At 36.3% G+C, this 14,038-nt stretch overlaps 1 protein-coding gene across 1 annotated transcript; it reads right to left on the reverse strand.

Moving 5' to 3' along the window:
• Window positions 1–464: 464 nt before the first annotated feature.
• On the reverse strand, window positions 465–7,188 carry LOC141334289 (membrane-spanning 4-domains subfamily A member 4A-like). Its single transcript, XM_073839333.1, has 7 exons — window positions 7,134–7,188; window positions 4,187–4,378; window positions 3,857–3,973; window positions 3,721–3,777; window positions 3,222–3,362; window positions 936–1,073; window positions 465–805 (listed from the first exon to the last, which is right to left on the reverse strand). The coding sequence occupies exons 2-6, from the start codon at window positions 4,352–4,354 to the stop codon at window positions 936–938; spliced, it is 621 nt and encodes a 206-aa protein (XP_073695434.1). The 5' UTR covers window positions 4,355–4,378; window positions 7,134–7,188; the 3' UTR covers window positions 465–805.
• Between the last annotated feature and the right edge of the window lie 6,850 nt (window positions 7,189–14,038).

Below are 14,038 nucleotides of genomic sequence, written 5' to 3' on the forward strand. Positions count from 1 at the left end.
CGGACATGTAACCCAAAGGTTGCAGGTTCGAGTCTCAGGTCCGGCAGGGATTGTATGTGGGGGGAGTGAATAACCAGCACTCTCTTCACCCTCAATACCACAACTGAGGTGAGACCCTTGAGCACCATACCCTCAACTGGGCTCTGCAGCAATGGCTAGTATGGGTCACCATACTTGGCCTCACTTCATCTCCTTTCCGTTCCTAATATATAGGTAAGCATATATGTACACATATATAAAATTGGCCGTTTTCCTATAATATATGCACATATATGTGCATATATGTACATATAATATAGGAAAACGGCCAATTTTATATGTCACATATATTAAAAACCTATATCAAAACCTATATTAAAACATATATGTTTATATAGGTTCTTTCCGTGTGGGGGCAGGTGTATTATCCATAAATATTAAATGGTGATGTAGCTCTGTCACTGAATAATAGCAGACAAACAGGATTGTAGGATAAAGGATATATGAAGTGGTCATCTTTATTTAAAATACTTGTATATCAGTACATTCAGGTTTGCTTTAAAAATAATGTAAATATGTGGTTGACAACAAGGTTTTACAGCCTGGCTCTTGAGGTCTATGGCACAAGTTTAGCTCCAACCTAGTCCTAAGACTAATACATTTTTGACACATATTTGTCATGTAAATATTTTAACATTCCTTGATTGCATCATACAAAAAAATCAATTTTCCAATAATCATAAAATATGTACATATATTTTTTCACATACATTTTTTTAAATTCCTTGCAACCTTTGGATGGATCTCCTCCTGTGACTCAGTATCCCTGGGAAGTAATAGACAAGATTTGTTACTACACATGAGACAAACAAGATACAAAAAAAAAACCTTAATACCTGAAAACCACAAATGAAACAGCATATAGCAACTGCGCACTAAATCATGAAAAAAATTACCTATTTTAGTGCCACATTGACCACTGTCATGTCTGTGTTGCAGGTGGCTTTGCAGGCAAATCCTGAGATAAAGATGGAGACGATGAACTGAAGGATGGAGAACACCAGCAATACTCCGAGGGTCCCCAAACCAGAACTCTAAATAAACACATTAAACATGCCCATATGAAAGCAGTTCCACAAATACAGTTTTTCTCAATTGCTAAAACACTATAACCAGTCTTTTGAACTAAAATTTCAAAACTACAGTATAACGTCATTTATGAAAAAGCACACCCATTTCCCTAAACATTAAACACTATTCCCTGCTTTGACACATGAGTTATATTTGGTGAACTGTTACTGCAAAACTCTACACACAAATCCCTACATTTCTCAGTGCTTACACCATATGGTCAGTTAGAAAGCACTAGTATTCAGTATTGTTCACTCAAGTCTGTGAAGTTTGAGCTCAATTAGCACACAATTACCCAAGTGGAAACATAGGAGTCAAAATTTAGCACACACCAACTTAGAACCTTCAATGGAGATAAAAGAGCCAAAGTCAGCTTACAGTGTTTCTCAGTCACTTTGGTGCATTTCTCAGATCAGAAATGAAATTGTCAAAACTACTTGTTCAACAACCACATCATCTAGTCTCTTGTGCACATCATAAAAAGCTTCTCATTCTTCTGATCAAGATGCGATTGCTTTGGTACATTCATACAACTGATTATATACATTTGTCTGCGGTTTCCTACATTATCAGTTGCTATATGTTGCTCAAAATGTATTATATGGTTCTCTGTGCAATAGTTTTACCCCTCAAAACATCAAGCCATTAGCTCGTCGTATAAGTCATTACCTAAATGCAAAATGTTTGATCTAGTTGTCATAAACTGTCTATTTCTATTAGACTTTTTGTAAATTTGTCATGAATTATTCAAGTGAATCTTGACTTTCACTAATGAAGATAATATAGATCAACCAATGATAAAGCAGTTCTCTAAAATAGCTCAAAGGTACATCTCATGAACCTTCAATTAGAATGCATATATAGACAGAGGACAACATAAAAGTTACAAATTCTGACAGTGGACTTTCTAATTTTATTTTCACCTTTGTGCCCATTTGTGCCTTTTCTTTTCTGTTTCACAATGACGTTGTAATGCATTTTTACTGTTTTTAGTTTTTAGTTTTTTTGGTAAGACCACTAGTACAAGTGTAACTGTGAATCCTATCCAGTCTTTTTCAATCAATATCCCACCTACAGTAATGTGTAATTTTGAAGAGGAAGAGTAGGAGGTGAAAGAGGAAGAGGAGGAGAAGAAGGTGGATGATGATGATGACGACAACATGGAAGAGACAGAGGAAGGGCAAGGGAAAGAAAACAAGCAGTCTCATATATTTTAGTTGATGAGTGCCAGGGTTGGATCAGGCATGCAAGAGGATTTGACCCCTGCTGTCTGGCCAGGGCTAATTTAGCCTGTGATGCAGAAGAGGTTCTTTGGCCTGCCCCAGACAAAAGACAGGATGCTGGGCAGAATAATTATTTTTGTTGTTGTTTGCTGTTTTGTACTGTTTTTTACAGTACATTACTGTAAATTAAGGAATAAAACACTTGCAAATGCATATATTTGTTGTGTTCATCATGTGGAAAGTTTTTTTTTTATTATTGTTTTTGTAGTATTGTTTTGAATTTATCTCATCAGTGTGTAAAACTGTGTTGTAGTGTGTGTGTGTTTGAGGATTTGTGTGTCATGTCTGAGAGCAAAGTTTGGTTTTTCAGCAAGATTGAGTTGTTTTGAGTGGAGAGCTTCATTTTGACCTCAATATAGGAAGTTTCGGGAATTGAGTTAGAAGTTGTGGATTTGTGTTTAGAGTTTCGCAAATAAGAGGCATAAATTCAAGAAATGTGTTTAAGCAATTGAGAAAAACTGTAACATCCCAGGAATTATATTGCTTTATTCTGATGATAATGGTCTATTTAAAAAATCAGTATATAAGTTCACAAAGGTAAAATTCTGTCGTTATTTACTAACCTTCTTTTTATTAATTATTATAATTTTTTTTTTTTTAAAAAAGAAGATATTTTAAACACTGCTTTAATGAAGTTTCAAATCTTTTTAAATCATCCAGTATCTTTGTGTGAGGAACAAACCGGTTTATGTCAAGATTTTTTTCAATTCAGTAATGACTTAAAAGTAAATGATAAAAGAATTGTCATTTATTAAAAAAAAATTACAGTTAATAGCTAAAAAGAATACCACACATTAAAACAAAATACTGCACATTATATATTCATACCTCAATATGTACACAGTCATAACTACTTCTACTGTAGCAACGAGGGAACCTTGAGAGCATTCCCATCTCTATGCCCATCAGAATAATGGATATCGCTGCAGTTACAGCACTGATCACATTCATTCCAAGAGAGGCTTTCACCTACAGGAAGAAAAACTGTAAGTGACAGGAATTGTAATGGCCTAAACTTGTAAGATCAGTCCAATATCTTGACTTGTCAGTAGTAAAGGATGAATATTGCATTGTGCTAAAAGTAACAGTTAAGTAACAGCTACACAGTTTCTTTCTGAATTGTGCACCTGATGGAAATTTTGATCAGAGAATCTAAAGATGCAGCTAACAGTTTTAAATTTGGACTGTTGCTCAGTTGTTGACAGCTTGTGGTGATTTAAATTGCACAACAATTAGTCGAGTAATCTAAATAATGATGTACAAATAAGGATCAAGAACTGACAGAAGAGTTCTCACCCACAGATTTTAGCACAAAATATGTACATACCACACATGGATTCAGTTTATTCTGTGCAGCAACAGACAGAGAGCCAGTACAGATGTACTGAGAAAGAAGAACAGGAAATTAGAATTTGAATTAGAATTAAAAGTGAAATAAAGCAAAACTGTTAAATTAAACTTACAATGAAAGATCCCCAATAGGTGTTGCCAATCACAGAAATACTATCAAATCTGTAGACATTTGCGGTGAGTACAATACCAAGTAAGAAGACCGTCACTCCAATCATTATCTGTACAGTCTAGAGAGCAGAACTAGGTCAGGTGTTTGTTTGGAAACACAAAAATAGAAAATATGTTGATGTTTAATATACTAAAGGGAATCAGATTTACATGTATCTTTACACAAGGTCTTATGACAAAAGACTGCTGTCATTTAAAGTGATCTAGAAAAAAACTATTAAAATCCCAAATTGATACCATGAAGCATTATAATTCAACATAAAATGTATTACCCCCAATGCCTTTGGTTGTGCACTGAAAAATCCTTTAAGAGCCGTATTGTGATATGCTCCTCTGACCTGCTGTCCATCATCACAAATAACAGTATCTTGTGCCACCTGTGGATTTACTTGGATGACAACTGTAGCTTTGTCAGATGCGATGACCTTGCTGCTTTCCATTCTAAAAAAACTTGTGGATTTCACCTGTAATTGATCATTAATCATAAATTAATAATCTTAAGAGAGTTTTTGGGCAGTTGTGGCCTAAAATTGGACTAAAGGTCGCAGGTTTAATTTTCAGTACTGGCCGGAAAGCAGAGCTAAAATAGTGTCACTCTAAAATATGGTATACCCTAAGGTTGGGTACCGAACCCATATGGCCGGTATGTACTGGACCGAATCAGAACACAAATTTCGGTGCTACTTAAATGCCTCAACTGTCGATTGAAATATTTGTCTTCTGGTGCAGGATGAGTGAAGCACTGAATTATCAACATGCATGATCGCTAGTTAAATTTAAATACTGCATTCATGGGGTGTCAGAATGTTTGAAAAAATTATTTCCTGAATGAAAAAACTCACGCGAACGTCGAAAGCTTTGATGATACAAATCCAAGACATCTTTGTAGTTACTGTCCATTTTTACATTTGGAATTAAAAGCACAAATCATTAGGAAATGAGACCATCCTAGAAGCGCGTGAATGAAAAGCACGTTTGTTTTGAATCAAATGATTCGCGATATGCGCACTGAATGCCTTCAACTGAAGGCATAGAAGTCTCGTTCTGAATCAAAAGATTCGCAATTCGATTGGAGCGCTTCGAAACAGTGAATCATTTTGCGACGCAGTGGTTTACTAATTTGTAACAAGCTCCGTTGATACTTTGCTCACTTTTTCTATATAATTTATTTGTTGTTTGAAATAAAATCATTACAATTAATAGGCCTAACTTACAATGTTTTATTAAATTGTGATCACATTAGACGGTTTTTGTATTAAAAAACATTTCATGACGTGACACTCATTATCTGGTTCTTGCCTAAAAAACAAGTATAATGTGCATTGTTAACCTCCGCCTATGGGAAGACAAAAGCATCCCCCCTCTGCTTTTTTCACAAATCGCACCCTGACTATCAGTGTACACTCTTAAAAATAAAGGTGCTTCACGATGCCATAGAAGAACCTGGTTCCCTAAAGAACCTTTAACATCTGAAGAACCTTTCTGTTTCGCAAAAGGTTCTTTGTGGCGAAAAAAGGTTCTTCAGATTATAAAAAGTTAAGAAAGAGATGGTTCTTTAAAGAACCTTTGACTGAATAGTTCTTTGTGGAACCAAAAATGGTTCTTCTATGGCATCGCTTGAAGAACCTTTTGAAGTCAAACCAGGACATGCAATAAGTTAGGAGAGGTGTCGTATTTTGCCAGAGAAGGCAAATATGGTCATATTTCTGCAAAAGAATTGCTGAAATTTGAAGCTGTTAAATTATTGTAGTTGGGTTAGGTGGCTTAGGTTTTATTGTTGTTGTGTTTTGAATTTACTTTAATATTAATGTATACTTTACACTTTTAATACATTGTTCAATTTTAAGAACTTTTTTGTCCAATAAAAATATATTTTTGTGTCATCCACCATTTTGTGGCTTTTTTAAAAGTATTGATTTGGCACCGGTACCGTTTTAAAGGTATTGATTTGGCACCGGTATCTAAAAAAAACAACAAATGATACCCAACCCTAGTATACTCATATCAAAATCGTTTGATAGTTTGAAATAAACAGCAGTAGTACATGTAAATACATACTGTATTTTTGACAAGGATGCCGAAATTTGGAGTTTTTCCTATTCTAAAATATCAGGATGTAAAATTTACGTTGTTCACAAATATTATTTATGATTGCACATTTCATTCGATTATAACATTTTTGAAAGTTATGAACTATATTACAGTTTTTTACATACGCTAGGACACATTTCGCAATATTTAGGTCACTTTTGCAAAACTCTTCACACAATTCTCCTAACCGACTTTCAGCTTGGCAAAGCAGTTCATTTCACATTCAAAATGCACTACAACTACTAAAACACTTTATTCAGGTCTCAAACAAACTCATTCTTCCAGAACACTAGCAAAGGTTGACAGCCGACAAACACACTTTGTCACCCACAAAACAATGAGCTAAAAAACACTAACAACATGTAGCATTACACAGTGTTTTCTTGTGTAAAACAAGGACACATCTCTGTTTATAATTGCAATATATATTGTTTATAACTGCAATATATGTTACTGGAATGAATCAGACATGATGCAGAGTTCGTCAATATTTTATGTCGTTTATTTATTTTTATTTTTTTGCACTAAGTAATTCCAAAATACAAGAATTTGTATACACACCATCCACTGATACAGATACAATAGTAATACTAATGTACTCGCATTTTTAGATTTGAAATATGTTTCAATAAAATATTGCTGTTGAATTTTGCTGTCTTATTCAGTTTTGCATTATGTTATTGTTTTGAACATAAGTTTAACAGTTTTGAAAACAGTATGTAAGCACGTGCAAAATGCCCTGTACGTACAAAGAGTTTTGGCAGTTGTTGTGTCTAAGTGAGAAAAGAATTCATAAAATTTGAGAGATGTAGTCATTGAATGCATTTTGTGCCAAAACAATGATAATTGATCCTCAGTTTAGCCCACATAGACTTCTGTTGTGCTCACTGTGTGAAGAGTTTTGCAGAAGTGACCTAAGTATTGAGAAATGTGTCCTAGCGTCTGTAAAAAACTGTAATATATTTTTGAAGCCTAATGTCCAAACAAATCTCAAAACCTGTAAATGGAATTGTATGTACCAAAGTATAACAATAAATGAACAACTATAATAGTTAATTTTTAATTGATGTATATCAAAATTATAATTAAAATGATCATAGATGTAACCTGATTGATGAAATATTTTACCTGAAGTGAAATGAGTTGTGTTGATGTGGATGTCTGATTGATCTTCTGGTGTATCTTTGTGTGTGTGGACTGTGAAGAACCACTAAGGAGGAGTGTGTGTCATATGAGATGCCCTTCCTCCTAAAATGTAGCATAAACTATGGCCATTGACTGATGGCAAAAAAATCTTTGAATACAGTTTTTTTTAAAAATGTATATACAGTGTTTATGCACAATTGATGAATTTTACAGTTGTGAACTGAATCAACACTGAACTGATTTGAGTTGTATAATGTCACTATGGGCTTGCTAGAGTTGCTTTCAGCTGATTTTGAATTTCTTACTACTGCTTTGATATATAAAGCTGAATAGAAATAAAGCTGACTTGTATGCATACACTCAAATCCAAGAATTGCACACAGAAAACGCAAAATGCCTCACATCTGCAAAAAGAAGCACTGCATTCAAAATATCACAAACACTTCTCAAAAGCCAACATTTGTCTTTATTGCAAACACCATTGCCATAATATTATATTTTTGGATATTTCATATACACACAGTTATTCAAAACCTAAAGCTTCTTTCATGAGCACCTATGTACATTTTTGTTCAAGATTGAAAGTAATTAAAAAAATGAACAGTAAATACGAAAGCAAGACTGAAACCATAGTTTATTTTCTGTATAAATTTGTGGTTGTGAATATGGTATTACAAAGTACGAAAGAAAAGGCATGATTGGTTGATGTTAGATAATAAGTGTGTTAGTGTGAGGCACTAATGAATTAGTGTGGCATTTTGCTTGGTTGTTTCTGAAAAAGGAAATCAAGATATTTCCTGTTATATTTTTGTGATATTTACAGAATTGTGTATTGTGTTTTGCAAAAAGTGTTTTATGAAATTGAAAACTGAGTTTTCAATAGTTTTGCAGATTTGGTGTGTGGTTCTGGTGTTTGAGTGTCAGGTTTCAAAAATTGTCTGACAAGTAAATATTTATTTTTTTTTTTTCCCCACAAGGGATCTTTTCACACGTCATCAGTGGGTGTAGGAAATCACTAAATCAAAGTGTGGCATTTAAATGTCAGTGTTTCCTCAATTAAACACAAGAGCTGTTATAGTTTGGAATGATGAGTCTTATGTACAGAACTGTGTTTAGCATTTTGCAAAGTTTGTTTTACAATTTTAGTAAAGCAGTTACTGTAATGTGCTGGACATTTTGCAGACTTGTCTGAACATTCGGTGTATGAGTGTGCATTGAGTGTGTTTCAAGAACCTCTTTTAGCGTATAAGCATTAAAAACTGTAAAAGCACCATCAGACATGTCTATGTTCGGAACACAAATACAATAATTCTGTAGTTGGATATTCATTTATCAGTTAAAGGTTGTTTATACCTTTATTTATGTAGTGCTAAAAAGTGCTAGAAAGTAACAGAATCAATGAAGCAAATACAAATTCTAAAATTCTATTCAACTCAATTCAGTTTAGTACTGATTCAGTTCAGTTCAAAAACTCTGTAAAGTTTATCAATTATGAAACAAATCAGCAATAAGCAGTATCTTTAAATCTGAAATATCACCTACAAGTGACGACTGCATGATTAATGAGAGGGTCTCCCTAATTGTTTTTCCACATTGGGTTATGCTTAAATGACAAATTACATACCGTACCTGTATGATAATACAGTAGATTTTACCTTTAAAGGGGTCATCGGGTGCAAAACTAACTTTTCCATGTTGTTTGAACATTAATGTGTGTTGGTAGTTTGTGTGCACAACCACCCTACAATGGTTAAAATCCACCCAGTTGTATTTTAGTAATTTTTAAAATCTTTTTAAAATCAGGTCATTCTCAGCTTCTTGTCGTTGTGACGAAACACATTTGATTGACATTAGCGTCTTACCTTAGCCCCCCCTCCCCCTCAGTGAGCTGAAACAGTCTGAATACGATCACCATTGTGTGACTCAGGTGCAGATGAAGACTCTAATTGAGTGATTTAGGTGTTCTGTTGTTGGATATAATAATGAACATAGCAGTCGTCATTTACTCCCAACATCTGAGCCGCTGAAGACGCAGAGGTTCAGTGTTGCCAGACGTACGATAATTATCGTATTTGTACCATAATTTTGACCTCTGTACGATGTACGATCAATAATACCACAATGTACGATAATTTCAGAATTTTGTGACACCATGGTCGTTGTAATTATAAGAGCTTCTATTCTCAAAGATCTAGCTGTGTGGATACTACGTCTACCTTCATGATTGTGAGGAGACGTGAACGTGCGTTACGCATGCCTTTCATCCAATCTTACGTCTTCTCAACCAATCATCGTGGAGAATGGCTCTCTCTCACAAGCACAAGTTAACGTTCCTGTCTTACTTAGGTCAGTTGTTTCAAAACTGAGGTTGTTAGTTTAACAATAAAGTATAGAAAATGAGTGCTGAAAAGGATAAATAGCTGTAACATCTAGATTAATAGCTGTATTTTGAACGTTTGACTCGGGTAAGATAATTAGTTTAGCATTGCAATAAGGTATAGAAAATGAGTGCTAAAAAGGAGAAATAGCTGTAACATCTAGATAAATATCTTTATTTTGAACGTTTGACTAAAATACGATAATTTTCTCCCAAATACGATAATTTTGAGCTTCTGGTACGATACTTGGACATTTCCAATCTGGCAACACTGCAGAGGTTTAACATTACTTTCATTTTTAAATGGAAAGCGCCAATCCCGGTCTACATATGCATCCATGTTCGTGTGAATCATTTGTGATGCAGCTTCACCCACAGCAGAAGTGAGTATAAGGGTTTTTTATGCATCTTTGCAAATGGCCTTTCTTAATAATGTGCTTGTTGGCAAGTTTCGCCGATAAACGCCGCTAAATGCGGCTAAAGTAAACATAATCCCAGAGAGGGGCGGGGCGAGCAGAGCTCGATGGCATTTAAAGGGGCCATGTCTTAAAATGAGCTGAAATTTTGGAGAGCTGATTTTGACAAGGTAAAAGGGTGTTTCTTTTTACACTACTATTGAGAATTTTAACCAAAGTATATTAGAGACTTTTCATTAAGACCCTAAATCTTAATCATATGAACTTGTGGAAAATGGGCATCCAATGACTCCTTTATTGCAATAAGATTATAAAAAGAACAACACTAATAGATGGAATAGTAATAACAAAAACTGTCTTGTTGAACAAGTTCAGACAACTACAGCTGAATGCCCTACTTTCACACAAATGAAGTGTCAGGCAGTTTACCTTTGTGGTTGCTTGATATTTCCTTTCCATTGTGCTAGCTGTACTTTTGCTCTAGTTGACAGTGTGGAGAGTTGCTTTATCTCACATGAGCAGACTATTGTACTTGCACACTCCAGAGGTTTTTAGTTGCCACTGCAAGAGCATACTGTAAAAAATATCACCCTTCATCCAGAAAATGGTTGTCACCATTACCAAAAAAAATTTAGTGTTTGGTGAAACATTGGCCACTAGAGTCAGATGACTTTGAGGACACTGAGACAGATGCAGAGGACGAATTGACCACAAACGTTTACATTGATTTTTTTTTTCATGATGCACAGGAAAGGCTTCTTGTTTATTAAACTCAACCTGGTTTTAACTGGCAGTAACATCTAGTTTGTATAGGCCTGGTGATTGTCAAACATGAAATAATATACAAAAATATTCTTGCTTTGTTTTTTCTTGTTACAACCTTTAACATTAGAACACACTGAAAATAATTCTCATGTTTCTCACGGAAACGGATACCACTGTGGTAAAAGAAAGTTTACCATGGAAAGAACTGTGGTTGCCTTTTATTCTGCTTATGCAAATGCATTATGAAAAATTAATGTTGGTAAAAAGTCAACAGCAAATGTTATATAGGAAAGTATTGTGTTATTTTTTGTTGCCATTTGGTATAGGGATGAAAATAAAATTACAATGGCCCTTTTACCCCATAGCTCCATTGTACCCTATATGCAGTCTTTACTGAGAGAACAGTTGATAAATGCTTGCTTTGCGCTTTTAGTGTGTAACACATTATGATCAGTGTGGCAAAAGAAGAGTTCTCACGCACTGATTACAACGCATTGTACATACCACACACGGATGAACTTTATTCAGCGCAGCAAGAGACAGAGAGCCAGTCCTGATGTACAGCACTGAGAAAAAAACACAGGACATATTAAAATTCTTTCTGGAAATTTTAATTATTATTTTTTTTTTCAGGCACTTGTCACTTTTGTTTAGTTTTTAGTTTGGTGACAGGATCCTGAAACGCATGTGGTCTATTGTTTCATGTCTACGTATGTGTGCACCTGGGTGTTTGTTCTTTCACCACATGATTTTGTGTGTCATTACCGTTAACTTGTGGTTGTTTTCACTGGCCATGTGCTCTTGTCTCTTGTATTGTCACATAGACAAAGCAGATGTAGATCATGTGTTTTTTGCACTACAGTCTAATAGCAATCAAACCAGATTGTCTCAAGACATTGTTTGTGTCATAGCCTGCAACCGTAAAGAGGTTTTGATCATCCTAGTGTTTTCTGTCCTTGCTTGTTTATCTGGACAGTTGATGTTTAGTAAACTAAGACTGTCAACAGATTACAATTTTTAATAGTGATTAATCAAATGCTTTTTGAGCAATAAATTGTGATTAATCACACACTTTTTGTGAAATTAAGCATACAGCATTTATCCTGTCAGAATATCAGATTGAAGGGTAATTCTCACAAAACCAAACTTACAGTGTACAGTATGTGTACAGTGCAACATTAAAGAGCTTGTTTAGAGGTTTTTGTTTAGATTTTTAGACAAGTCAAGTTGCGATACCAAAGAGGACCACATCCAGATTCCAAAAAAACAACACACTAAACCAACCGGCTTGACCTGACTGCATATACCTACTACACTTTTTTTTTAAGTTTTTGCATGCATATTTTTTTAAGTAATAGAGTTAAGTATAGAATTAAGTACAATCTACTTAACTAAGTTAAGTAAAATTAGCAAATGAAAATAAGTAAATAATAAGTAAACAGTACAGTTAGATTTTGATTAGTCTTGCATAGCCAGAGCTTCAGACTGACAGCTGAAGGTCTGGAAACCATGGCAGCTTTCATTGGCCAAGGCCCGCCCATAAGGCCGTTTGACCGACATGTCAAACAACCAATCACAGTTTGTTTCGTTCAGCGTCACGTTTCGCGGCGTGAAAATGTCCCCACAACAACAGACTGGCATGCAACAAGTCAGTCATTGAAATAACCAACATCGAAAATTAAAGAATAAGAGGGAGAACAAGCAGTAAGTCAGTGATTTGTTCACGAGCGTTACAAACTTGTATAACAACAATGGCGTCTGCATAAGCACCTCTTAGCAAAACACAGAGTTAATAGTCTGCGCTTTGTTTCCCGGCGGACCGAAAATAAATGCGACACTCGCGTCTCACCGAAATCCAATCAAATTCAACTAATCAGATCACGACTTCGACATTCCTGAAGTGTTTCCAGTTAAGCGTACCATATGCATCAGACGTCTGAGGCTGAGACTAGAGTTTGATTAGTAATTTCTACCTAATAATTTTAAGTTTACCCTACAGTCCTCGAGTAAAACCTTACTCAAGCATCATAGCATGTACGTAAGCAAGTAGACAACTTCTTATTGTTTTTAAGGTCATATGTTGACTCAGGTTAAATGTAGTTACTAACCAAATGAACACAGAGACTTCAATACTTAGCACATGATACACAATGACAGTAACAATCAGTGAGTAGTTTTTGAATATGAATGTGTCATTCTGAGTAGAAAATCAACTCTAGATGTTACAAAACAGCAAGTCACTTAACCTAACAACAAAAACAACCATAAAACAGTGTAAATACATCTTGAAAACAGCAAAAAATGTTACCTTATTAATTATTATGCTCAAGTGCATGATGGGAACAACGAGATCATGACTTTGATATTTACCTACAGTTTTTTTTACAATTGCTTACTTCACTACATTAGACACAGAAATCGTCTCGGGTTACTAATGTAACCTTAGTTCCCTGAGGGAACGAGACGCCGCGTCTAGAACGCTATGGGGAACGCCATTGGCGGGCCGCACTCTGAACTATGTCTAACAACCAATGAAATGACGGGAGTGACGTCACAGGCGCGGTGACGTCATCGACCGGGAAGTATAAAGCGCGTGCGTTTGAAGCCGGCGGCAGCTCTTTTAGGAATGAAGCGAGCGCCGCAGGGTGCGGGAATTATGGTCCGAGACGCGGCGTCTCGTTCCCTCAGGGAACTAAGGTTACATTAGTAACCCGAGACGTTCCCTTCCGGGAACTCGAGCCGTGTCTAGAACGCTATGGGGAACGAGACTACCAACGCCCCCATAATTTCCGAGCCCTGCGCAGTGTCTGCTCAACCAGGGTGGAAAGGAAAGAGCCCTTGTCTAGCATTACGCGGACAAAAAAGGCCCTGTAATCCTCGGCCCTCGGGCACACGAGGAATGGTAGTCTTCCTCTGTCTGGTCGCCAGCCAGAACGAGAGGTACTCCGCGGCCCTCAGGCACACGCAGAGTCTTAGTCCTTTGTCTGGGAGTTAGCCAGAACAAGAGGGACCGAATGACCATTGTCTAGCACTCGGCGGACAGATGGTGTAGGTAGTCCTTGGTCCAGGAGGACAATGCACTCGACCTCGAGAGTGCTCCCCGGCCCGCAGGCACACGGGGAATGGGGTTCTACCTCTGTCTGGTCTCCAGCCAGAGCGAGAGGTACTCCGCGGCCCTCAGGCACACGCAGAGTCTTAGTCCTTTGTCTGGGAGTTAGCCAGAACAAGAGGGACCGAATGACCACTGTCTAGCACTCGGCGGACAGATGGTGTGGGAAGTCCTCGGTCCGCAGACCCACGAGGACAGTGCACTCGACCACAAGAGTGCT

Source organism: Garra rufa, chromosome 5, assembly GCF_049309525.1.
Source record: "Garra rufa chromosome 5, GarRuf1.0, whole genome shotgun sequence".
In the NCBI taxonomy this organism is placed as follows: domain Eukaryota; kingdom Metazoa; phylum Chordata; class Actinopteri; order Cypriniformes; family Cyprinidae; genus Garra; species Garra rufa.

What these genes read in the sequence shown, in the direction of transcription:
- LOC141334289 (XM_073839333.1), bottom strand. Translation starts at nt 4,354, where the DNA reads ATGGAAAGCAGCAAGGTCATCGCATCTGACAAAGCTACAGTTGTCATC. An exon ending in ATAAACTGAATCCATGTGTG is followed by an intron (nt 3,363 to 3,720) that starts GTATGTACATAT and finishes TTCTTCCTGTAG; the next exon opens with GTGAAAGCCTCTCTTGGAAT. An exon ending in ATGACTGTGTACATATTGAG is followed by an intron (nt 1,074 to 3,221) that starts GTATGAATATAT and finishes GTGTTTATTTAG; the next exon opens with AGTTCTGGTTTGGGGACCCT.